Source organism: Syngnathus acus, chromosome 24 (assembly GCF_901709675.1).
Source record: "Syngnathus acus chromosome 24, fSynAcu1.2, whole genome shotgun sequence".
Classification (NCBI taxonomy): Eukaryota; Metazoa; Chordata; class Actinopteri; order Syngnathiformes; family Syngnathidae; genus Syngnathus; species Syngnathus acus.
The window spans coordinates 3,633,442-3,658,796 of NC_051108.1; the positions used below are offsets into that span (position 1 = coordinate 3,633,442).

At 42.1% G+C, this 25,355-nt stretch overlaps 3 protein-coding genes across 6 annotated transcripts; all 3 read left to right on the forward strand.

The window, feature by feature from the left end:
* Positions 1 to 119: 119 nt before the first annotated feature.
* LOC119117829 (dihydropyrimidinase-related protein 5-like) lies at positions 120 to 12,108 on the forward strand. The gene is made up of 16 exons (XM_037244385.1): positions 120 to 208; positions 3,029 to 3,163; positions 3,502 to 3,637; positions 6,294 to 6,408; positions 6,497 to 6,646; positions 8,043 to 8,201; positions 8,492 to 8,671; positions 8,794 to 8,862; positions 9,164 to 9,208; positions 9,295 to 9,370; positions 9,441 to 9,597; positions 9,669 to 9,810; positions 9,932 to 10,074; positions 10,145 to 10,352; positions 10,426 to 10,603; positions 10,873 to 12,108. The coding sequence occupies exons 4-16, from the start codon at positions 6,310 to 6,312 to the stop codon at positions 10,956 to 10,958; spliced, it is 1,692 nt and encodes a 563-aa protein (XP_037100280.1). The 5' UTR covers positions 120 to 208; positions 3,029 to 3,163; positions 3,502 to 3,637; positions 6,294 to 6,309; the 3' UTR covers positions 10,959 to 12,108.
* Positions 12,109 to 12,615: 507 nt separating this feature from the next.
* LOC119117590 (microtubule-associated protein RP/EB family member 3-like) lies at positions 12,616 to 17,702 on the forward strand. Of its 4 annotated transcripts, none has more exons than XM_037243887.1 (9): positions 12,616 to 12,727; positions 14,423 to 14,491; positions 14,556 to 14,683; positions 14,750 to 14,895; positions 15,019 to 15,178; positions 15,312 to 15,353; positions 15,892 to 16,028; positions 16,128 to 16,280; positions 16,353 to 17,702. In XM_037243887.1, exons 3-9 carry the CDS (start codon positions 14,563 to 14,565, stop codon positions 16,419 to 16,421), a joined length of 828 nt encoding a protein of 275 aa, XP_037099782.1. In that variant the 5' UTR covers positions 12,616 to 12,727; positions 14,423 to 14,491; positions 14,556 to 14,562; the 3' UTR covers positions 16,422 to 17,702. The 4 variants fall into 4 exon arrangements, with proteins under 4 accessions (XP_037099782.1, XP_037099783.1, XP_037099785.1 ...); XM_037243888.1 differs by having other exon boundaries at positions 14,559 to 14,683; XM_037243890.1 differs by lacking the exon at positions 15,312 to 15,353.
* A 323-nt stretch (positions 17,703 to 18,025) lies between these two features.
* tmem214 (transmembrane protein 214) lies at positions 18,026 to 23,648 on the forward strand. Its single transcript, XM_037243885.1, has 17 exons — positions 18,026 to 18,289; positions 19,276 to 19,466; positions 19,667 to 19,817; positions 19,892 to 20,026; positions 20,170 to 20,252; positions 20,368 to 20,473; positions 20,676 to 20,757; positions 20,873 to 20,974; positions 21,120 to 21,261; positions 21,346 to 21,437; positions 21,520 to 21,568; positions 21,708 to 21,815; positions 21,958 to 22,075; positions 22,162 to 22,258; positions 22,337 to 22,505; positions 22,605 to 22,756; positions 22,848 to 23,648. Exons 1-17 carry the CDS (start codon positions 18,142 to 18,144, stop codon positions 22,972 to 22,974), a joined length of 2,052 nt encoding a protein of 683 aa, XP_037099780.1. The 5' UTR covers positions 18,026 to 18,141; the 3' UTR covers positions 22,975 to 23,648.
* Positions 23,649 to 25,355: the final 1,707 nt, after the last annotated feature.

Consider the following 25,355-nt stretch of genomic DNA (forward strand, 5'->3'; position numbering starts at 1 on the left):
AGGTAACTTTCACTAAAATAACTCCTCTAACATTCCTCTGTTGAATGAATCTCAGTGGATGAGTTACTCATCAGAGCAGTGAGCCAAAGTCACATCTATTTTCTTTTGTACTTTAGTATCAAAAGTTATCTGCCTTTCAGAGTGATTCAGAAGGCTTGATAAGGAATCCCCACTGCAGTAAGCGGGATTCAAGTCTTCACAATGTGGGGTATGTGCCTTTCAAAAAGTATTCAGTGCCCTCAAGTGGCCAGAAGAAAATTTAGGATTTCATACAAAATGTGAAACACTGTATTTGAAGTTACTTGAAATGTCTTTTGTCTTTTTAGGCATCAACATTATGAAAACAATATAAACTATTTTATATAAACAATATTTATTCACATTAATATACAATAACTTCCTGTATTGTGAAATATACAGCATTTGCAGAGCAAATCAGCATTTTCACTGTCATGTTTATGTAGCGTGTTGCAGCCGCACATGCCATCTTTGGCTTTGTGTGTTAGTGAACTACTGACCAATCCGATTATTCTCCAGTATGCTTGAGTACTGATTCACGTATGACCTGTATTACCTGTATATGAAAAAAAGACAATCATCTGATTGGATTTAGCATTGGAAATGTGAATCTGTCGTCATCTGAATGGCTCCACTCAGTGATGTTTAACTCATCCAGAAAGATTATTCAAGCTTGTTAACGGGGAAAAAAAATTAAAATAGCCCTAGCGCTATGCGAAGAGGAGATAAACCGATGAACTTTATGGTGGAAAACAGCCTCTCTTGTGCCTTGGCCTCTCGTGCTCTGCTGCCGTGTTGTCGGGTGACAAACTCAAAGAAGGCTTGGTTGTAAGCAACCCGTTCTTGCAGCTCCACTCTCTTTGCTTTACTTCATAGTGATGTCAAATGTTCTCAAGTTGTTGAGCAACAGCATCTACTAGAAGGGGAGGCAGACATCTTCTCTGCAGATGCGATATTGGCTTTTGCATTCCTGTGAGTAAAAGAGATTGCCGAGAAAACGATTTTACCTTTGAAAAACTGCGCAGTGGTGCAGGCCCTCTCGAAATTAACTACAACACAACAGGGACTTGAGAAATCTTTCAGTCTGGTGCTTTTTGGTCCCACGTTGACCACCTTTTCTATCGAAAGCCTTCCAATCCTCTGACCTCCCTCAGTTACCAGCTAACTACTGGTCACAATCTGTCTACACACACTTGCACAAACAATCACAAGTCAGAAACCAGCATTTTTTTGTCTATTTTTTATTTTTTATTTTGCCCATCGTGTTTACTCTCCGTTTATACAACCAAACTTCAGGTGCTTTTTCAACCAACCTTCAGGTGCTTTTTCAACTCTGCTCTTTATACAGTGCTCTATACAGTGCAGGTTACATACACACACAGAAACACACACATTTGCTGGAAAACACCCTCAATGCGGTGCTGATTTACTCGAATGACATCAACCGTTAATGCACAGAACATGCATAGTCACTGTGTTCCTTCCCGCAGGACACCTGTCGCCACCGGGCTTTTCATGGCACTGCTGGTTGTGACATCATAACCCCATTCCCCTCAGATACTGCATGTCAGTCTGTCAGTGTAATCATGTTAGATTAGGGAATAATGATGATGGTAGTATTAATTACAATAATAATCTGTTATTGAGTGTGCGTGTGTGTGTGTGCGTGTGTGTTCCAGGTCGGTGCTCAGTTCAGTTCAGGCTCAGCCAAGAGGGGAAAGAAGATAGACAAAACATATATTACTGTTAGCTGTAGTGACCTTATCTTATAAGGAGAACTTGTGCGGATGTGAGACTCACTCTCAAATAAGAAATGTGTTCAAATAACACCAATGTTGTCAAAAATTGCCCAATAAGTGACGGCCATTATATTACAGCTAAGAATGATAAAACGTTACTCCAACCATTGCCTGTATTGTTACCAGAGGTTGTATAATAGATTATTTATATCCCCATTATTTCTTTTAGGGCTAGAAATATGGTTGACCCAGGCAGTGCAATATTTTGCAATATCGCTCAAGGGCTACCGTCATTTTTTTTCCTTTTTTTTTAAGTTTATCCTTGCTGTGATTTCTGACACAACTACATTCCATTTTGTTGCAGCTATACATGTATTTAGTTTCTGTGTTAATTACAAATCATGTTCACAATATGATAATTAGTTGCCAAAATGGACAACGCTGCATATGGATCCTTTTGTCGGATGTTTAGCCCTAGTATTGCACAATTATGACAGCTTTACATTATAATTGCATAGCTTCTAAGGAATTTGAATTATTGATTTGGCCGGTCTGAATTTGTGGTGTGACGTGAACATGTTTCTGTTTGAGAGTGCTAGCGAAAGCCAGAGGAAGGAAAGCATAGTTCTTATTGACAGCGGACGAATGCTAGACGTGAATTTAGGCAGTCAAGACGGTTTGCCTATTGACAGATTTTAGGCTGAGTGATGCGCAATTTTCAACACTGATATCAAACTCACACACACACCCATAAAATAAATAAATGAGCGTGCACATAGAGCGCAAACACTGCACATAGACAAACAAACACAACACCTACACACCCAATGCTGCAGCGCATTCAGATGACACTCATCTCAAGGACTAAGTGAAAGATGAGCTTTTAGGAAAAGTGGAACTGCTGGTGTTTCAAAAAGGTGCTACAATTGTTTTCTGAAAATAAGAAAAAAAATATATTGCTAGGAGTATAAAAGTTTGTCTTTACAATGACTGTATTTAAGTTTGTTGTAGTAATGAAGAGGCACTATTATTATTTTACTCTTGTATGAATATGAACTAATTAAAAGGCATTTTAACTTTGTACTTGAACAATGTAAAAGAAGAACCGTGAATTAAAAAAAATGTTTCTTGTGATTTTTGGTGAATATATTTATTGTGGTTTTCTTTATTTTAAGCGTCTTTGGGTCCTTGAAAAGCGCTATATAAATTGAATGAATTATTATTATTATGACTTGAATAAATTGAGTCTGTCTTGTGCTTTTACATACTAGAGATCAGCAAGTACCAATACCAGGATCGTATCCGGCCTATAACCGGCCTTATTTCAAGGTATCATTCCTCATAATGGCTGCCCTCTTGTAGATGTTTTGAGGAACTGGACATATGTACATGTCTAACAGATGCTGGTATGTATGTACAACCACATATTTTGATTATAACTTTTTTTTTGGGTGAAACTCCTTTTATAGTGTTTCATATAAATAAAGCATTAAATCAATGCATTTTTAAGGGAAAACGCTATATTGAATGTAAACCTCTATAAAATGATCTGCCATTCCTTTATTATTATGATTGTTATTATGATTGAAAAGTGCTAATGGTTTCTGAGCTGGAATAATGACGTAACGAATTGAAATTACCCGATTCCGACGATTTCTGAACGCACCACCTACTGGACGCAAGAGACACGCCCCTGTCGACTGACATGTCTCGTTCCTCATTGGTCAATTGTTTCCCTTAATAGTGGATTTAAAAGCTTCTCATTGGCTGCTGCTTGGCTGTCTGAAGGCAGCATCTGTGCACTGTGCCAGCTGTCCTTGCACACACCGCAAGCAAGCACCCAGAAGAGTGGGACCAAGGAAAAAGCGAAGAAATAACCGGTAAAGCGCCGTACAAATCACAATAAATAACTCTACAATGCTTGCTCCGATACCATATCATTGTCGTTGAACTGAAGTCATTAAAAACCACTTGTCGTATTGATTATTCGTACGTTATATTGTAAAGCTAATTTACCGTTATTGACCATCTCAAATTGTGCGCTAAAGATGCTGTACGTAAAAACCAAAACGTAATCGATCACGTCATGAGGTGTATGGCATTTTTTATTCGCACGTGTTTTCCCCCCCCCCCCATCGGAATGTGTCACTGAAATGGTTATTAATGTTTAATAACGTGTTAACAAAATGCCTCTCGACGACTGTGTATGTGCGTACTAGCGTGCCATCACCGCAATAATAAAACCTGCCTTACCCATTATGTAAGAGTCTTACTCGTTCACGGCTTATTCTCTTTCTCATCAAATATTGTGAGGATGAAGCGCCATGGAGTTGAACCAGCATTTTGATTTGTCATGCATGTTCAACAGGAAAGGTGTGTTGAAGATTTTCCTTTGATTTAGATGAGCATTGGTGTCTATGATAGTGATTCTAATCTATCAGTATAAATACGGCATCATGTCATTGGGGGGGGAATGGGCCTGCACGATATTCGTGAAATGGGCAAAGATATTGGGACACCTTGCAGTTCCACCTGCAGTATATTTCTAAAAAGGCGAGGCACGTCAATGATGAAAATGTTACAAATCCACATTTTGTTAGTACTGTATCAGTTCTACACGCGACACTCTTAATCCACCTTCTGTCATTTCTTATTCCATTAATCCTCTTGACGTCTTAGGGTTGTACTACTATCTGTCTTCGAGATAACTGCATGCGGTTCATGACTCAGCAAACATTTTGGTGTCTTTTCTTTGCATTGAGATGCTATGCATGAAGCAGCATTTCTTTTTTTAACTAGATATCCACCCTGTTGATGGTGTGTCAAGCTTGCACAGATGCAGTGACATTCCCCCCAAAAATCATCTCTCCTGAAAATACAGACTAACATCTGGATAGAGAGCGATGAGCCTAATCCTCATTGGTGCCCCATTTTGTTGTCATGATGTATTGTTTTGTCTCTGTGCTTTACTAATACTTTGATTTGTCCATCAACCTTCCAGCAGCTTCTTCTTTTAACCTCAATCTTTGCAAGTCATGTCTATTCTTATCACCGATTGGTGGTCCTATTGTCTGATGTTGCGGCTTTTTATATAGCACACACATTGCTTCAACACGTGTACGAAATAACAAAGACATGCCTTGTCACTGCAGCAGTGATTAAACCCCAGATCAGAAGTCAGCAGCTGTCTGCCACGTTCTCACTTACCACACACACACACACACTTTATGAGTAGCTGAGAGGGCGACTACACTTGTGTGTATTTAATTTGAATATATTACGCGATTACATTTTTAGATGCTGTCCATATTATGTGAGCTTATTACAAGGCTGATACTTGACAGGTGCTGCAATATAGTGGACATGTGACATTATTTTATTCCATTTCAATTTGTTCCCGATTTTGTTGATTTTGGAATTTGGTACCTTCCTGCCATTATGTCATGATGTGCACATGTGTTGCATGGATCTATTTGTCATGTGTGCAAGCATGCATGTGAACTAAAGGGGCAGCTGGTGTGAGGGTGAGTGAGAAATTTTGCCTTGTGCATGTCTGTGCCCTCTGTCCAAATTACATATGCATTTGATCCTCAGATTCTTCAAGCGTGACTAAGTTTTCCAATGTCTAACCCAAGTGCAGTTGTGTTTCGGTGATGGTATTGAAAATACATCATATCGACAAAAGTCTCGGGACACACAAATGTAACATTCCATGAAGCTTTTCATGCAAAAGTGTGTGTTCGAACCTTGTTTCCACTGAAGGCAGCCCGGTTCCCATCTCCTGGGAAACCACCCTTTTATTCAGCCTGCCAAGCCTGAGCGACACTACTTTCCATAACCTCCTCCCCTCCCCCCCCAAAAAATATTCCCATGACTGTCATCAAGCCCAGCAGAAGCTACAATGGTACCAATTGAAGGTTTTAGTTTGGCCTGTGCCAAAACTGCATCACAATTTTAGGGTCCACCTGATTTGCTTTTTTGGGGGGGGTCCTCATTTTACTGTTCACTGTTTCGATTCTCCCCCACCATACAACCCCCTGCCCCCACCCACTCTGCTCTGCTTCCCCCTCTGTTCTCATCCATCTCTTTGACATGATTCCGTGTGACTGGGACTCAATTGTGTCCTTCTTGTAAACTCATTGCATCCGTGCAAGAATACACACACACACATTTCTATGGATGATAGTGGGATGTGCGTTGTGTGCACCATGTTTCATATTTTAAGTTCTCATAGCGCATAATGGAAAAAAAAAAGACAGCAATTAGGTTAATTAGATGCATGATTCTGAAAGGAAAGTCCTACGGGAACAATGAATTATTTTTGCTGTGGTTGCAGTTACATATTCCGTTACATGCACAAACCATTTTGAATAGACTCAATATATAATTGTTGTTTATATTTCTATCTTTGCGGGGAATGTACTTGAAAGTTTCATTGCGTTCTGAATTTGGTGGCCAAAATGTAATTTCCTTTTATTTCAAAGGTCTGGAAACACCCAAAAGACTCTTTAAATGGTATTGTTCTTTTTCATTCAGGAGTTTGACTGCCAACATGGGGTCCATGCGAATTCTCATCAAGGGGGGCAAAGTGGTCAACGATGACTTCACTCACGAAGCGGATGTTTACATTGAGAACGGCATCATTCAGCAGGTAAGCTTGACAAATGCACACACTCACAAATAAAGTGTTGTGAATTCCTTTTTGGATTTTTTTTAATATACGCTGGATGCGCATCTAGGTTGGGAAGGAGTTGATGATTCCGGGTGGGGCTAAGGTGATTGACGCGTCCGGAAAGCTGGTGCTGCCCGGGGGAATCGACACCTCCGTGCATGTGCAGCAGACTTTTATGAACGCCGCCATCCAGGATGATTTCTACAGTGGCACCAAGGTACTCAATACTTTGATTTGCTGCCACTAAGAGACAGTCTTCTAATATTGAGCATTTGGGAGATTAAAGCAGCATTGCAGCTTAGTGAAACGTCTGGCTTAACATCTAATGGAATGCCAAGTGAAATTGGGTGAGAGGAATTTTTCGGGGGGCATACCCAATCCTCCACATGCCTGCTCACCCCAGCAACCCCCCCCTATCACCATCTCTTCCCACTGACCTCGCTGCCATGGCAACCAACCCCATGCTTAATGGGGGAAAAATCAGGATTGTGTTTGTTTCACTCTCTTCCTTTCGCCGCCATTTTCTCTCCATCAGGCCCCTCCTCAGCCTTCCCTGAGCTCTGTGATATGTAATTGGTGCTAGATGAACCTGGATAAAGTGTATGTCAACCCGTTTTGGCCTCAGCTTACTCATTATTTCGCACAGGCATAGTGGGAACCATTCCAACATCAATTGCATTTTATTTGCGCTCCATCAAAGTACCATATTGAGTTCTCTCTGTGCCCCTTCCACCTCCTTCGTCTTCTTCTTTGTCGCCTTTATGTATCGTCCAAGGAGATTATCCTCACAGTAGGGGATGGTGGTCTCTAAATTACTAATGGATTTGGGCTAAAACAATGGATTCATGTCGAACCAACCTTTTTTTTTTTTTTTTTTATAAACCAAATGTTAATTCAATACACTTTTCAAACAAAGAGCGCATTTGTATTCAGTTAGTGTATCATGACATGAGAAAATCATTTGCATATTCTTTGGGTGTGGTGTACACCAGGCTACATACTCAACTACTTAAAAGGTCAAGCACAGAAATATTCCTTCGAGTTTTCCTACCGCCAAAACATTATTCCAATATGACTGATGATTATGAATGGGTTGGTGTGATTTCACAGAGGGAGTCAAGGATGGTAGGAACATGAATGTCATAGTAGAGCAGTGTCTGTTGTCATGGTTACAATATAGTGCATTTACTATTGAGCGAGCAGAGGTGAGTCACAGCTGAGCAGCGCTTTCACCTCATGTGGTTTTCATCCCAGTTTCCTCGTCTTGTCACTCTCAGCTTCGTTTTTTTCTAGCTCATTGTGCGCATCTAGAGTGCTTCAAACGAGCTGGTTGTAAATGTGCCATTTTTTTTGAGCTGATGTTTTACGGATTAGGAAGATCAAAATATAAACACTTAATCATAAGGACATGTCATTTATGAAACTGCCTACTCTGACTTGCATTGCTGTTTACTGAACGTTATTACTGGACATCTATTTATTGCAGCAAATAATTATTCAACAGACAAAACGTTTCACCTCAAAATAAATAAATTCCCGGGTCTGCTGTTCCTTGTATATAGTAATTATTAATTATATAATAATTTTTTTTTTTTTCCCATTTTCTTTTCCAGGCGGCTCTGATGGGTGGTACCACAATGGTGATGGCGCTGGTCCTGCCTGAGCAACACTGCTCTCTAGTGGACGCCTACGAGAACTGCCGATCTCTCGCTGACGCAAAGGCGTGCTGCGACTACGCTCTGCATGTCGGCGTGACCTGGTGGGGGCCAAAGGTAAAGGCAGAGCAACGTGACATCTGTCAGGAAAACACCTCGCAAGCTTTTTAGCTCACTGAAGCGAAATAAATTCAGCAACATGCACGTATTTTCATATATGGGTTAAATGTCTAATGACCTAGATTAGAAACCTTACACAAACTAGGTTAACACGCATATTCATTGAGCACGTCAGACAGATACTCTGAGTCACTATAGTTATTTTTCTGCCTTTGGCTACAGGATCTCTTTTCTCATCTGCTGAGACAGCGATTGCCCCCCATTTAACGCACTCATTTCTGTCCCAGGTGTGTAATGAGATGGAGACTCTGGTCAGGGAGCATGGGGTGAACTCCTTCCAGATGTTCATGGCCTACAAGGATATGATGATGCTGAGGGACTCTGAGCTGTACCAGGCATTGCAGACCTGTAAGGATATCGGAGCAATCGCTCGCGTCCACGCCGAGAACGGAGAGCTGGTGGCAGAGGTGCACAACACACATGGCGGCACACTTTTCATGATCATCTCTCGATTGATGAAAATAGGTTATGTGTCACCATATGAATTTTCTCAATGAGATAATTTTCAAAATTTGGTGCGTATATCTAGGGTGCTAAAGAAGCTCTGGATTTGGGTATCAGTGGACCCGAAGGCATTGAGGTCAGCCGTCCAGAGGAGGTAAAGTATTTCCTTTCTCTACTTTTTATGAGCAAAATACCAAACAAAGTTGAGCCTAAACCCTGTAATGTTATTTGAAAGCCGTATTAGCGTGTAAATGTGGGATTATCCATTGAAATTTGGATTGGCTTCCAAATATGCTATCTGGATCAGATAAGTAAAAAACTTTCATATTTACTGCTGGTATATTCTACATTTTCAGATCTGATTAGATTTTGATTGTGTGTTTTATTACCTCCCCCCCCCGAAATCCTTATTTTGTCTAAATTCCTTTTTTTCTGCTTATGATTACTTTTTGCAGTTGGAGTCAGAGGCTACACACAGAGCTGTCACAATCGCCAATAGGGTAAATTGACACTCATATCTCGTCTCTGTAAAGATGATGTAATCAATCAGTTATCTTTTTTCTTTTTTTTTTTTTTATGGCTCCAGGCTCACTGCCCTATCTACCTGGTGAATGTTTCCAGTATGGCTGCTGGAGATATGATTGCTGCTGCCAAGATGCAGGGTTGGTGCCAGTTTAACCAAAACAAGCACACAAATGAGCGAGGGCACTAATGCTCTTCTTGTCTCTGCAGGTAAGGTGGTCCACGCAGAGACCACAGTCGCTCATGCAGTCTTGAACGGCATGCAGTATTACCACCAGGACTGGACTCACGCCGCCGCCCACGTCATCGTTCCTCCTCTCCGCCTCGACCCCAACACCCCCGGCTACCTCATGGGACTGTTGGGCAAGTGCGTGTAGAGTTGTTTGTAAACAATTAGGTTAACTAAACATCAACTGAAAAGACGCATCCTGTTTCCAGTGACACTCTGAGCGTCGTGGCATCAGAGCACCGTCCTTTTAGCACCAAGCAGAGGGCTTTGGGCAAGGAGGACTTCACCAAGATTCCTCATGGAGTGCCTGGAGTCCAGGACAGGATGAGCGTCATCTGGGAGCGGGGAGTGGTACGTCTCATTACTCGCACATACAATAGCTGCTTTTCATATTTGTTGCCTTCCCTTGCACATGCCAACCCCCACACTGTGAATAATGTATTCACACCCACATATCACTGCTCTTCGTTAGGTTACAGGAAAGATGGACGAGAATCGTTTTGTGGCTGTGACAAGCGCCAACGCTGCCAAGATTTACAACTTGTATCCACGCAAGGGTCGCATCATCCCCGGAGCAGATGCTGATGTGGTGGTGTGGGATCCAGACGCAACTAGGTGAGTTAACACCGGATGGTTGAATTGTGTTGTCGTAAAAATCTGTCACTCCTTTTGCTTTTTTGTGCAGGACAATCTCAGTTGGCACTCAAGTGCAAGGGGGGGACTTCAACTTGTACGAGGGCATGCGCTGCCATGGTGTTCCCCTGGTCACCATCAGCCGAGGACGTTTGGTGTGTGAAAATGCCACGTTCATGTGCGCTGAGGGCTCCGGAAAATTCTACCCGCAGCGGACCTTCCCTGACTTCCTGTACAAGAAGATGGTGCAGAGAGAAAAAGTGCGTACATATGCATACACATTATCTGAGGCTACTTTCGAAATGTAATCTGTTAATCTATCCTGCCCCCTAGGTCCAGGCATATAAAGGGGTTGACCGGGATCCCTACTCTGGCGATGTGGTCAAAGTTGCCAACGCTATGAAGAAGGATCTTGGGTTGAGCCCCATTGATGGAGACGCCGCTAATAAAAGCGTGGTGAGGGTGCAACAGGGGGTTCGAGACCTCCATGAGAGCTCTTTTAGCCTCTCGGGTATGTAAAAAAAAAAAAAAATGCTGCATCAAAACACTAAAGCCACAGTTAAATTTCCTCGTGGGATTAAAAAGCGGCATCTATTTACCTAATCCCGCGTTTGGCATGTAGCGTGGCATGATAATAACTGCATGAGATAACATTGAATGTAACGTTGGAGAACATCCTACATTTCTTTTCTTCTTAGCATGCGGCTATATCCAGAAGATAGAAGATTGTCCTTCGACTTGAATTGAATGAAAACAAGTTAACGGCCAGTTCTTCCACAGGGTCCCAGGTGGATGACCACATCCCCAAGAGGTCCTCCGCTCGGATCCTAGCCCCTCCAGGTGGTCGCTCCAGTGGAATCTGGTAAACTCTGACCAGAGCAAATCAACCGTCCAAGCCTCCTTGTTTTTGTATATTTCTGAACTACTAAGAAAACTGCACTGATTTTACGAAATGCTTTCGTGTTAAAAGGGAATTCTTCTCATTGATTGGCCAGGAGTCACCCATGTGATCAGTTTGCTGAAGCAATTTTTACAAGTTAGTTGGAGTCCTCATTCTGAAATTATCAAATACACCGCAGTAATGAGGTACGTGTGAATGTTTTCCAAATTTAAGCAGATCACAACTAACCGATTAGTCATTAAGGTGCTTGTCAAAAGACGGAAACTTAATTTTTTTTTTAAATGGCTTGAAATGACGTTGATTTGAAATATCTAAAACTAGTAAAACTGGATTCAATAAAAAAAATCCCCACACAGCGTACACTGTAGCCATGGAAGGTGGGTGAAGAATTCTGTTAATTATAAAACCACCTACTGTACTTAATTCCTCAACTGTTCCTGTTTTTGTTTCCAACGGATGGACTGTGTTGTGTGGTGATGACATCCAACTGTTCAAACATACTGTGTGATTTTTGCCGCAACACCGTCTCTTAGTGGGAAACACACAACTAACAAATATCCCAGTGTCGTTCTGAAATGATTTACCGTAATTGTGCATATCTGGAATGATGCAAGAAATGGTCACTTAAGAAGAGCCTCCACAGGGCAGGAAGATTGAGCTACACATGCTACTAAAGCACAGATCCTCTCACTTCATGAAGTGTCAGTCATTTCCAGCAGTGTTGTTTATTCATGACGTTTCCCCCCCCCCTCTGTATACTCTACATTTAGGATGTTTTCATTTAGTTAAAAGAATAAACGTGCCAATGTGTCACCCCTATTCCTGCACACACCATGCATGAAAAGAACCACATAGACAGATATGGAGGGCCACAGGTTCACATCTGGTGCTTTTTTAAAAATGATTCTTTTTACAATGGTATAAAGAAAGAGTGTTAATTTAATTGTGGAAGATTGTTGTTTTGAAGGCACTGTAAATGGTCAGTGACGTTGTGCGTTGTCACGTTTGTGAATTGATTGTTTTATTGGAAAGTTAACCCGTTCAATATGTACCGTGGCTGCTTGTTTCTTACCACAAAGTATTGGTAAAACAATAAAATAGAAAAAACGTATCCCGATGTCTCTGTTTCTTTTTTTTTTTTTAATACTTTCAAGCACAGTGATTCATCTGCATATATGGTGCAAGACACAATTGCGGTTACTTCAATAGAATTATTGGGATCAGAGTCCATCCAGACTGTCAAATTCGCAGTTTATTGTATCTTTCTTACCCCAGAGGATTACGTTATAATGCTCTAATAAACGTCATTGTCACCGAAACGTGGTGCTTTAACAGTAGTTACTTAAACAAAAGCTTGACCTAAAACGAAAAACGCACGTCAATTAAATTAAGGCGACATTTTTTTTTTCAAGTAAAACATGTAAAAAGCCTCAACAGGGCGGAAATACGTATTGTAGCTTTATATATTTTACAATGTACAACTTTTACGCTGACAATAAAAAAACATTTGGACGTAGGTGCTGTAACCAATAACCAAAAGCGGGCCTGCGTGGGATCCAACATGGCGCCGTGACGTACTCCGGTTTCACCAAATCGAACAGGAAAATAGTGCAACTGAGCTGCGCATGCGCCGTAGCCACCAGATTAACAACTCCGCGCAGCAAGCGGTCTCGGTTTATAGCAACGGAGAAAGACCACCATCTCATTGACCAGCACGGCAGTCAGGTGGACTTTGTAAGTCATACTTCGCTTTTCTTAAGCAAAATGTCCTCAATTACGTGTTTAGTGAGATATTTAGACTGCTGTCGCTAATCTCTATTTTCGGGTCGGCGGTGGTAATTGCGGCAACGCCACACGGGGTGATAGTCCTTTCTTTAGTAATGTGTGTTTTCGTCCAGGCCTCCAGAGGGGGTAACGTTAACTTCAGACAGAACAAGTCCGCATTGACATAAATCGTCTGTATATTTACATTTTAACCTGTCGCTAAAGCGACATTTCGACTTGCTACGACCACCTTCTAAATTCGCCTATTTAGTTGCCGAGCCGACGTTAGCAGAAGTTAGCAAGGCGCTAGCACTAGCGCGCTAGCACTAGCGCGCTTGTAATGTCAACTATCTAAAACACGTCCACTGCTTCCAAGCATGTCAGACACTGTTTACATGCATTATTAATGACTTCACTCCGTTTTTATTGCGTCCCGTGTGTTCTACACACATTCTGCTGCTGTGCTTAAATACTTATCTGACCATATTGTATGTTCAGATTGTTCACGAGTTAAACGTTTTTTTTTTTATCACAATGTAATTCACACATTATTTTGACAACTTGGGGATTTGTCCATACGATTCAAACGTATGTGCATTAAAGGATTCAGTATTTGTAAATCACAGTCTGCTTTGCTGTTAGACGTTTATTGTGACACATGAAGTGTAGTAGTTGTAGAACAGTTAACCGCAACTTTACACGTTTTTCCGAATTTTTTGTCTTTGGTTGTGAGTTGAAATTTGAGTTGGCTATGGTGAAAGCAAAATAATAGTGAAAGTTTGGTAGATAGTGAACAAAAAGGAAGCTTCAAGCGCTTTAAGTTGAACGTTTCTGTAAAACTGAACATAATATGAAGAAAATGTACATTTTGTATCAAATCAAAACCACATTCTCTTGGTTTAATCATAAATCTCAGCAAATTCTATTTGAGCAATGCAGCACCACACCTTTGTTTTATACTGCCCTCTTGTGGCCAAGGCATGTACAGGAGAAGCGGCACAATCCCCATTGAATTATCTTAACGGACAAACGTTATGCTTCTATGAAGTACAAGTGCTATTTTCTTCTTAAACAGCATGTTAAAAGAATTTTTTTTTTGGGGGGGCGTTGGAATGGAATAATAGCATTTTCAGTATTTCGGTAGGAAAAGATACTTGAGATAAGAGTGCTTGGTCATGGAACAAATTAAACACTTATTTATTTTTTCTGAGAGGGTAAAAAAAAGGTGTCTATTTTAGGTGCAGCACTTATTTATTCAAGTGGACACCTGCATGGTATTCCTGTCGGACAGGAAACGTTTCTCTGTGTCGCCAGCATGATAATATTATGTTTGACTTATTAAGGAATGCTTTGTTTTTGGATTGACTGCATATAAACATTTTCAAAACTGTCAGTCTGTGGTGTAATCAGATGTTACAAGCGGCGTGTGCTGAGTGGACAGTTACCTCCGTGAATCTCTCCTGTCAGGAAATGATTATTCAGCACAACATCCTGTGTGGTGTTATTTGGGAGCACTGGAAATGCTTTGGTGGTGGTGTTTGAATTTTTTTTCCACCCCTTTATCTCAGCTGACTGAGTTAACTAGCTCTGCTTAAACCGATAAATGAGGATTAGACCAAACTCTTTCGTGATTGAGTCTTCTTGTTTCTTATTTGATGTACCCAGGGTCTTCTTTGAAAGTGGTCCAGACCAACCTGCTTCTAAGCAGTTTACGCCAAGGCACGCCCACTGAAGGTGAGCGATATGAGTAGATTTATAAGTCGTTCAACTCCTTTCTGAATTTGATCTTTTTTCAAAGTAGGAGGATGGCGGTGAATGTCTACTCGACCTCTATGACCATAGAGAACCTGAGTCGTCATGACATGCTAGCGTGGGTCAACGACTCTTTACAACTCACCTACACTAAGATCGAGCAACTCGGCTCAGGTAAACCCGCACAGGCGTGCACATGCACGCTATATGATGTTGACACTATGATATGTTCTTTTTTAGGTGTGGCGTACTGTCAGTTCATGGACATGCTGTTTCCAGGGTGCATTTTGTTGAAAAAAGTCAAATTCAATGCCAAACTGGAACATGAATACATCCACAATTTCAAGGTCTTACAGGCTTCATTTAAGAGGATGTCCGTAGATAAGGTAAGAGAAAACAAATTACAGTATGTCTAATTTCTGCCCAAGAATTCCATTTTTTACTGGACTTCAAATGTCTCGTTTTATCTGCCAGAGCTGCTCGTCATGAAACCCGTGTCTTTTTCCCAGATAATTCCCGTTGAGAGGCTGGTCAAAGGCAAATTCCAGGACAACTTTGAGTTCCTTCAGTGGTTCAAGAAGTTTTTCGATGCCAACTATGACGGCAAAGAATACGACCCTCTACTGTTACGGCAGGGCCTGGAGGGAACGACACCGCCGCCCAATACAGGTAGAGTGCACGACATGCTTGTTTGTGGGAGTGTGTGCATGTGTGTGTGTGCAGGATACAATCACTTGTGTGTGTGAGAAAAGATTTCACGTCTCTTCCTCTCGATGCAACCACACCCCCACCTCTAACACAGGTGACCCCATTGTCCACAAACCCAAAAGACCTGCTCGCTCAGGTAACACCCATTCTTCATTGTGGCATGCGTGTTTGTGTGTTTCCAAGCTCACTCGACATTTTCCCTCACATTTTTACACTAAACCTGGATTGCTCTGTTCTAATGTTTGCAGTTGTGTGATGAGACGCTATAAACGTCACGATATTTAACACATAAAACGGCATGGAGACTGTTCCTTGAGCTAGCTGGCAAAAATGGAGGGATGAAACTAAAGCGGTGAAAACATTGAAGTGCAATAATGTCAAGACGGGTTTAGATAAAGCAAGAAAAAAAAAAAAAAAAGAGTCCACCAGGGGAGGGCACTTAGTTTTCTAATGGGGCCATGTGAGAAACTGGAACATTGTCACAGGACTACATCATCACGTCAGTTGTATTCAATATAAGGTAAATATAAAACGGTAAAATGTTATTTAATATTTCTTAAGATGTCTCAAACTAAGTCTAGTACGTTCCAGGGTGCTCGAACCACTGCATATCCACAGTAGATTGATTCCTGCTAAGTGCAGAAATACTCAAGTGCGCGTTTGTGTCTTTCAAGGCCCCATCAGAACATCTCCCACTGCACCCAAGATTGTGCCTCCCCCGCAGAGGCAGATCAATGCACCAGCAGCCCGCAGGAACCCCGCCGTGACCCGCAATGGAGGAGACTCGGAGGTCTTGGAGCTGAACCAGCAGGTAGCAACGAGATGTTTTGATGACACGGCTTCGGTTTTGTTATGATCGAACTTGTTCTATTTGTATGTCCCTTTGTTTGCATCATCTCTGTCCACGCAGCTACTAGACATGAAGCTGACTTTGGACGGACTAGAGAAGGAGAGGGACTTTTACTTTGGCAAGCTAAGAGACATTGAATTGATCTGCCAAGATGGAGACAATGAAACCAACCCGGTTCTCAACAAAATCATGGATATACTATATGCTACAGAGGTAAAACGCATCCACGCAGAAGCAATTCCTGTCTCAATCTACAATTGAGACGTCTGCCATTTGATTTTACAGGAGGGGTTTGCGCCACCAGATGATGAAGATGTTGACGAAGGGGCACAAGGAGACCAGGAGGAGTTCTAAGCTAATGTCCCCCCCCCTCCCCTCTAACCAATTTAACCTACGTCGTAACCACAGAAAATGTTCCCCCATCATTTTACATAACGTTTTACAGGGTTCCTACTGTTTCCATCTTGTTTGCAGCTGTCATTATCATTTTTTTTTACAGTCTAGCTTACCATACATTTCAACTTGTTGGTTTACTCTGCTAAACCGGAGGTGCCAGCTGCTGGACTAGATTGTCATGCATTGAGATGACAGCACTGACAACCTGGAACCCACAGTAGTGTGTCTGTGTGTGTGTGTGTGTGTGTGTGCGTGCGTGCGTGTGTGTGTGAGAAGATGCAGGCGGCTTTCTTTCACTGTGCACTTTAATTGTCAACCATATGCAGGACCGTATTTGCTGCATATCTGCTGTTATTTGGAACAACACTTTTTGTCTACACAATATCACCCAAGTTGCAGGATCTTCTGTGTTGTTGGTGGGGTAGGTGAGATGATGCAAAAAAAAAAAATTTTTTGCATAGTGGATCCGTACAAGTAGCCTGCAGACATATCACAGACGTGCCCATGTGCACATACACAAGAAAGTTCATTTCAATTTGAAAGAAAAAACCTTTATTGATCAAAATAACCCCAATAACAGTTTGACAGCTTTTTTTTTTTTTGAGGCGGCGTGATGTATTTATGATTTTATTTATTCATCTTTTTTAATCATCGCTTTTGAAAAAAAAAAAGATGGTTTGGGATTGATGTTCTTGAACTAAATGTAGCGAAAGAAGCCCACAGATGTGATCTAATTGCCAAGCAGCAGTGATTTGGCTGCAGCCACAAATATACAGGAAGATGCAATTTTATATTTTGTAGCCTTGTTTTTGTTATTGGTTGAGAAAAAGGCCAAGTTAGGGTTATCATTGTGAAGTGTATAGTATAGACAAATGTCAGGTTTTAATTTTATTTCAAAAGTGGGTTAAAGACACTACTAAATTACTAATGGTTGACTATTGATTTTAAGCTCAACATTTTAGCTGCTATCTTATGATTTTTGCTGTATTTAATTGAGTTTTCATATACTGTATTGCATAGCACTAAAATGCCACAGTGTGGTATGTTGTCACTGGCAGCCTGGCTGAGTGGTCTAAATTAGGGTGAACCTTTTTTGCTCGGTTTGTCTCCAAATGATCATGATAAATATCTGGATTTATCGTTGGAATTAAATAAAGCTCTGAGGTTCGTGAAAAGCAAGAAACCATTGTCACTGTATTTTGTAAGAGTATGCTATAATAAAATATACACACTATGTGACATTTATCATGTATGCTTTTTATTACACGTCCCAATTGTTTTAGGCCAGTTTAGTTTGGGTAGGCCAGTTTAGTTAGTTAGGCCAGTTAGTTTGGGAGAAACCAAGTTTACCTTAGCTAAATGGAAAAGCAAGTGAAGATGGTCGTCTGAAAAAAAAAAAAAAACTTTTGTTTTCATTTAATGTAAATTCAAAAAAATCAAAATCTTGTGACGTGTCTTCACTGAGAATAAAATGTAAATATGTCGACGAAGACGTTTCGAAAAGGGACGAGCGATGAACGGGTAACGTTATAGGCAGCGACGTGATGACGTCATGCACGTAAAGAGACGTGGCAGGTTGACGTTCATATCACTACTACTCACGCAGCCTCTTCATTCAAGTGACAGACAGCAAGCTGTGTTGAGACTCGAAACTGAACACCTGATCGGGACTGGAATCATGGCCTCGAGTGATGGTGCGTTCGGCAAATGGGAGGTGGTGAAGAAAGGCAAAAAAACTACTCCGGTAGGTGGAAAAGCCTCAGCGGATAAGAAAGGCAACCCAGTGAACAGAAAAGCTCTCGGGGAGTCCAACCTGCCATCCAGACGTAAGTGAACACGGCCCACTTCTCTTTTTAGTTGACCCTCTTAGCTCTAATTCAAGTCCGGGGCTAGCTGTGTAGCTGTACCGTGCAGTCGATTAGAAAAACCAAAATCTCAAATTTCAACATGAAATATATTGTTAAAATTCTGCGCAACCGAATTCGTCTGCAAGCTAGCTTGCTAACTAGCTAGCTTAGCACCGCGTAGTGCTTCATTTGAACAATTCCATGTTCTTTTTCAACGTGCACAGTTTACTTTCTAATGTTTAAATAGATTTGCATTAATTTCGAAAGGCTTGAGGCGTTGCTCCGCATCTCGACTCCGGAGACAGTTAAGCAATAGACGTAATGTGTCAACACAGGCAACGTCATCATTACGAGTTTGCATCTGATTATCGAGATGATTTTAATGGTGGTATTTGTCTTGTCTTGTTTGTCACCTCGCCTCCAGAAAAAAAAACTATCGTCGACAGCTTACTTTACTCAGGGCGATATATTGGAATACTTTCTCTCCTTTAACAGCATACATCTAGTAATTTGTATGATATGGCAGGTCTTACACCCCCCATGAGAAGAATTTTGATAACAATGTTGTTATTTAATCAATGAGACCAAAGTATCACAAGTGTAGCAAAGTTGACAGACCACAAACTCAAGATGGTGAAAACTAAAAAAAAAAGTCAACTGATTCACATACACATGGACAGATTAGTCTTCAATAAACTACTATTTCAGTGAGTTAGACAAACGGGGTTCACGGCAGACATGAGTTGACTATCAAGTTACAGTAATAATAACTTTAATAAGATAACACTTAAGTAGGTATTCAAAGCGCTATGAGCAAGATCAGCATTGCAAGGGGAGGGTGCAAAAAAAAAAGGGGCGGTGATTGCCTGATGGCAAAATACCTCAGTGGGACTAAGCGCCATTGGAGAGTATTGAACGTGCCCGTATCGTCAGAGATCTAATCACCCCTGCCTCGTGTCCCTCAGATCCCTCAGTGATGTCAGTGACGTTGTTTGAAGCCTTCGAGAAGATCACAAAGAAGCAGAACAAGGAGCAAGTTCCGCCTAGTCAGCCTCCAAAACAGAAGTCCTCTACGATGAAACCATCCAAGAAGTTGTCTCCCAAAGGTGCACACCCCCTTGCCACTCACAGGACTCTGGAAGAGGCCTTCAAAGCGGTGAGAAACTTTTAATTTTGTCTTCTATCTGTGTTTATGGACTGTTTTGATATCGTGCTCCAGAAAAAAAAAAAAAGCTCGCGAGCATGAAGAAACGCTGTGAGGCACGCGATCACATGTGGGATCCCAGTCTAGCTTTTACTCAATACTTCTTTGTTCCACGCGCATGCTATCGATGTCTCCTGGCTTCTCGTCATTAGCTGGATCTCGTCGACTTGAAAGAACAGTTGGCAAAGAGTCAGTCTATGTTTCCCAAAAACCCCTCGGTGTGGGCCAAAGATCTGGCGGGGTACCTCAACCTCAAGCTGACGGCACCAATGGCGGAGCCGACCCTCTGCAGCTACGCTCACGGTGGGTTCTTTTTGCTCACAGTCGCCGAAGAAGAAATGTCAATTGTCATGGATTTTTTTGTCTCCAACCCACAGACTACCCATACTGTCTCTCGAGCAAGGAGCTGAAGGCCGTCATTAAAGACATTCTTGGCAGTTGCAGTGACTCCCTGACTGATTTCTTTGACCACTGTCTTTACACTATGCTCCGACAACTGGAGAGACAGTCAGGTAGGGGAGCGATTGCACAATAGCCGTTTATGAACATGGGTTGTCCATTTTTATGATACTCAACTAACTGAAAGATTGGATAGAAGAAATGCACAAATACTGTTACTTGACCACCTCAGTGAGTTCTCGACTTTTGTTTGCAGGTGAGCCACTACACGGATACAGACTTTGCATTCAAGCAATCCTGCAAGACAAACCCAAGCTGGCAACTCAGAACTTGCCCGAGGTGAGTCAAAATGGACTAGCACCTGCTTTTAGCATCTGCAGGCCTGTAGTTGTGGGCCCCACTGGTTTATTATGGTGGGGGGGGAAACAATAACAGCTCACTGCTATCCCCTCAGTATTTGGAGTTGCTGCGGTCGGTGCAGAATCATCCCGCTAAGTGTTTAACCATCATGTGGTCTCTGGGTCAAGCGGGCTTTTATGACCTGAGCCAGGGACTCAAAGGTAATGCTCCACATCCATCTGACTTCTGATAGGGTTCGCCTCTCTCCTACTTTGGCAATAATTTGCTCAACTAGAGTTGGAGGTCAGTGAGGCAAAAGTGCCTCAGTGCTTTGTATGGCCCAAGAATTCTTGGCTGACTGCAAAATGGTCCCAGATGGACTCAGTGAGAAGATAACATTGTTTGTATGTTTTTTTTTTAAAGTATGGCTTGGTATCATGCTTCCTGTCCTGGGGGTGAAGTCGCTCTCCTTGTATGCAATTGCCTATTTGGAGAGGCTGCTACAGTGAGTGTCCCCGACATCGACCTTGAAATGTCATTTTATATTAGTCGACTGTACAAGCCCGCCTTATTGTAACATCCTGTGTGTGTGTTCCTGTGTGTTTGCTGTCATTTGCCAGCCTCCATGCAAATTTGACCAAAGGATTTGGCATCATGGGTCCGAAAGAGTTCTTCCCCTTGCTGGATTTTGCCTTCATGCCCAAAAATGCTCTCTCACCAAGGTAAATGGCAGCTATTTCAAGCTTGTTTCCTTCTATGAGGAAAAGGTGCTTCCTCAAATTTAAGGAGACACGTCAGGCTTTTTTCTCTAACGGTTTCATTCGGTCTGTGTTTGTGTGTGTGTGTGTGTGTGTGTGTGTGTTGCAGTCTCCAGGAGCAGCTGAAGCGTCTTTACCCCCGTCTAAAGGTCTTGGCGTTCGGAGCCAAACCCGAGAGCACCTTGCACACGTACCTGCCGTCGTTCCTGTCAAGAGCCACACCGCACTGCCCGAGAGAAATGAAGAAAGAGGTGAGGTGGAAATTTCTCAATGCTCTGTACGAAATGAACCGTGCACAGTATTCACCCTCGGTCTCTCTTGTGCGTTGCTTTCAGTTGCTCAACAGCATGACGGAGTGTTTGTGTGTGGATGTTCAGAGTTTAGGGGTGTGGAGGCAGCTCTACACCAAACACTTAGCTCAATCCAGGTGAGGTCCACACATGCACACACTCGTCGTGGATTTAAAACGCTCAACTGGAAATGCTGACTTGGCGTATTGTGTTCCTCAGTCTGTTGCTGAACCATTTGTTGGGCTGCTGGAATACTCTACCACCAAAGGTACATGAAAAAAGTCTACATATGTATGCAGGAAGGTGTTTCAACATTGTGTATGACCTCAGAGGCGTTCCACTTTCGAGGTTTTGCTGGAGACTCATCTTGTTTTGATTGACTAACGACATATTTTTTCCTTGTTTAGCTGAGGAAGAATCTTGAGGAAACAATTCAATCTTTCAAAGTGACCAATGAAGAGATGCAAGAAAACAACCACTCTCAGGACCTTAATGACTGCAATAATCTATGTCAGGTGGGTCATGTGTTCAAATCCCCCCAATTTGTTCAAAATGATGTTCTTTTGAAGAGATGATATTTTTTGTGTCATGTGTTCAAATCCCCCCAATTTGTTCAAAATGATGTTCTTTTGAAGAGATGATGTTTTTTGTGTCCAGAGTCTCCAGGTGAAGATGCGTGGACACGGCTTCCCCTGGTCAAAGCTACTGTTGGTCCTGTTAGTGTTTATGGCCGCTTTCTTCGTTCAGGACGTCCGATTTCACGGCTCCTTTTCTAGTATGGCAACTTTTGTCCTGTGTGCGTTCAACCTGTTAAAATGTAACATTTTGTTTTTTAATAACCATAGCGATGATGTGTTGCAGATTCAGCCACAGCTAGGCGGCTTCACAGCTGGGGTGTGACGGCCGTTTCTCAGCAGGCATGGAGCAAAATCTCAGTCTACTCTAAGCAGGGTTTCAGGTAACTCCACACAAACCCGTCAGGCATAACTTGAGCTACGAGACAAGAAACCTGTAGACATGTTTTTTGTGTGTTTAGCTGGCTGGAGTCAAACACGCCTTATTATTACTCCAAGACCGTGGGGGCTGTGGGACCGCTGTTAGAACAAGGCCTGGAGAAAACCAAAACGGCGGCGCTCGTCATCTCTGAAAAAAGCAATCATGTCATCGTGTGGGTCAAACAAAACAGCCCGCTGCTCATCGAATGGGTAAGACATCCTGTGAATAAAAAGAAATCATGTTTTTTAGCCTTGGAGTACAGGATAAAAAATGACCCTGATATTTTTTTGTTTTATTATTGTTTGCAGGTGAAGACAAACACGCCTGACAGTGTATACGACGTTTTGGCTTATCTAAAATCACTGCTCCTCTTCCTCCACCAAAAATTCATCTTGCCAGCATTTACGTTCTTAATTGACCTGCTACAACAAGCATGGACCAACCTTCAAAAATCCTGCAAGTCAGTACCTTCTTCAAACTTTTTTTAAATTGATGACCAAACACTACATTCAATAATTGCATTTGATTTGATTTTCTTCCGTCCGCCACAGTGGTGACGTATCTGTCTCATGTCTGAGAAATCACGCGTTGTCCTTCACCAATTCAACATGGCGGCTGCTCCAACATACGACCTCAGCCATCACGACGTGGGCTCAGGAGCTGCTGACTCCAGCGTAACATACAACTGTTCCATGTACAGAACACACTTTCACAATAATTAAAGACACAAGGCCACCCTGTTTAAGGTTGCCTTTCAACCGCGGCAGTTCCTCTCTTGAATTGTGATTGGACACTGCACGGTCAAATAACTAACGTCTGTAAGTTGTTTTTGACTACTTTTTTTTTTTTTTTTTTAAATCAGAAAACTCAGAGTGTTTAGTGCATACGTGTTTTTGTTTCTACCAATCCTTTTTAAGTCCTTGATGCAGACATAAATAGATTTTTTTTTTTTTTTACTGTGAACGTGAGGTTATATCGGAAAAGCACTGTATGAAAACTGTCAAAGTGCTTGGAAATGACCAAAAATCTTTTCTTATACCTGGCCTCATCACATTCATCATGCAAATATGGCCAAACTAATGTTAACTGTTGTGAGGCAGTGTATGTAATGAGATGTTGCTGTTAGATGGTTCCAGGCAGGATTGTCCATTGTCACATTTGTCTGGATTCTTATTCCCAGGACCTTGAAGGAATGCTGAGCAGTGTTCTAGGCCCTGTGGCAGTATAACAATGTCACCAACATTTTGGACGAGCTGATCCTCTTCATTGAATTCACGTGAAAGACATTTGGATGGATGTGGAAAAGTTATGTCTTATGTCAATAATTGATTTGTAATAAAGACTTAATTTCACATCACCTGTGTATTTTCTTTAAACCCTACTTTGAAACCCTAACTCTAGCTTTAAACCCTACTTTGAAACCCTAACCCTAGTATGAAACCCTACCTTGAAGCTCTGACCCTAGCTTTAAACCCTACTTTGAAACCCTAACTCTAGTATGAAACCCTACTTTGAAACCCTAACCCTAGTTTGAAACCCTAGTTATTCTTATTCTTATATTCTTACACCTGAAAATGGTGGTGTACCTAATAGAGTGTCTGTGTGACGTCACATATCAACCAGCCAATCAGGAGGTGGGGGTGAGGGCGGGTGTGGCACTTTTCACTTTCAGTTAAGCTTTGGCCATGATTTTTCCCTAATGAAGTGGCCTGTTATTAGGTACACTTGTAAATGGTGGTGTACCAAATGGAGTGTCCGTGTGACGTCACAGATCAAACAGCCAATCAGAAAGTGGGGGTGAGGGCGGGTGTGGCACTTTTCACTTTCATTTCAGCTTTGACCATGATTTTTCCCTAATGAATTGGCCTGTTATTAGGTACACCTGAAAATGGCGGTGTACCTAATGGAGTGTCCGAGTGACGTCACAGATCAACCAGCCAATCAGGAGGTGGGGGTGAGGGCGGGTGTGGCACTTTTCACTTTCATTTCAGCTTTGACCATGATTTTTCCCTAATGAATTGGCCTGTTATTAGGTACACCTGAAAATGGCGGTGTACCTAATGGAGTGTCCGAGTGACGTCACAGATCAAACAGCCAATCAGAAAGTGGGGGTGAGGGCGGGTGTGGCACTTTTCACTTAAACCAGGGGTATCGACCTCCAGTCCTCGAGGGGCCGCGTTCCAATATGTTTTCCAAGTTACCCTCGTTAAGCGCACCTGCGTGAAAAGTTTTAGCTCCTTTCACGTTCTGCAGGAGCTAAAACTTTTCACGCAGGTGCACTTAACGAGGGAATCTTGGAAAACATGTTGGAATGCAGCCCCGAGGACTAGAGCTTGACACCTGTGACCTTTGACCATGATATTTCCCTAATAAAGTGGTCTGCTATTAGGTACACTTGAAAATGGCGGCGTACTTAATGGAGCGTCCGTGTGACGTCACAGATCAAACAGCCAATCAGAAAGTGGGGGTGAGGGCGGGTGTGGCACTTTTCACTTAAACCAGGGGTGTTGACCTCCAGTCCTCGAGGGGCCGCGTTCCAATATGTTTTCCAAGGTACCCTCGTTAAGCGCACCTGCGGGAAAAGTTTTAGCTCCTTTTACGTTCTGCAGGAGCTAAAACTTTTCACGCAGGTGCACTTAACGAGGGAATTCTTTTAGGGTGACTTTTGTTCTTTTACAAGGTGAACATACAGTATAATAAAAGTGCAGCTGGAAAGCACAAATAAATACATGCTGTCCTGATTGATGATAAGACTTGGAGGAAAGTGTTTTCATGAACATATTTTAGCAAATTTGCCAGGGGTGTCGAGCTCCAGTCCTCTGGGCCACGTTCCAATATGTTTTCCAAGTGACCCTCGTTAAACACACCTGCGTGAAAAGATTTTGGTCATTTTCACGTTCTGCAGGAGCTAAAACTTTTCACGCAGGTGCACTTAACGAGGTAATCTTGGAAAACATGTTGGCATGCGGCCCCGAGGACTGGAGTTTAATACCTGTGACCTTTGGCCATGATTTTTCCCTAATGAACTGGCCTGTTATTAGGTGCACTTGAAAATGGCG

What these genes read in the sequence shown, in the direction of transcription:
- LOC119117590 (XM_037243887.1), top strand. Translation starts at nt 14,563, where the DNA reads ATGGCGGTGAATGTCTACTCGACCTCTATGACCATAGAGAACCTGAGT. An exon ending in AGAGGATGTCCGTAGATAAG is followed by an intron (nt 14,896 to 15,018) that starts GTAAGAGAAAAC and finishes TCTTTTTCCCAG; the next exon opens with ATAATTCCCGTTGAGAGGCT. An exon ending in CAAAAGACCTGCTCGCTCAG is followed by an intron (nt 15,354 to 15,891) that starts GTAACACCCATT and finishes GTGTCTTTCAAG; the next exon opens with GCCCCATCAGAACATCTCCC.
- tmem214 (XM_037243885.1), top strand. Translation starts at nt 18,142, where the DNA reads ATGGCCTCGAGTGATGGTGCGTTCGGCAAATGGGAGGTGGTGAAGAAA. An exon ending in ACAACTGGAGAGACAGTCAG is followed by an intron (nt 20,027 to 20,169) that starts GTAGGGGAGCGA and finishes TTTTGTTTGCAG; the next exon opens with GTGAGCCACTACACGGATAC. An exon ending in CAACTCAGAACTTGCCCGAG is followed by an intron (nt 20,253 to 20,367) that starts GTGAGTCAAAAT and finishes CTATCCCCTCAG; the next exon opens with TATTTGGAGTTGCTGCGGTC.
- LOC119117829 (XM_037244385.1), top strand. Translation starts at nt 6,310, where the DNA reads ATGGGGTCCATGCGAATTCTCATCAAGGGGGGCAAAGTGGTCAACGAT. An exon ending in AGGTCAGCCGTCCAGAGGAG is followed by an intron (nt 8,863 to 9,163) that starts GTAAAGTATTTC and finishes TACTTTTTGCAG; the next exon opens with TTGGAGTCAGAGGCTACACA. An exon ending in TGGGATCCAGACGCAACTAG is followed by an intron (nt 10,075 to 10,144) that starts GTGAGTTAACAC and finishes TTTTTTGTGCAG; the next exon opens with GACAATCTCAGTTGGCACTC.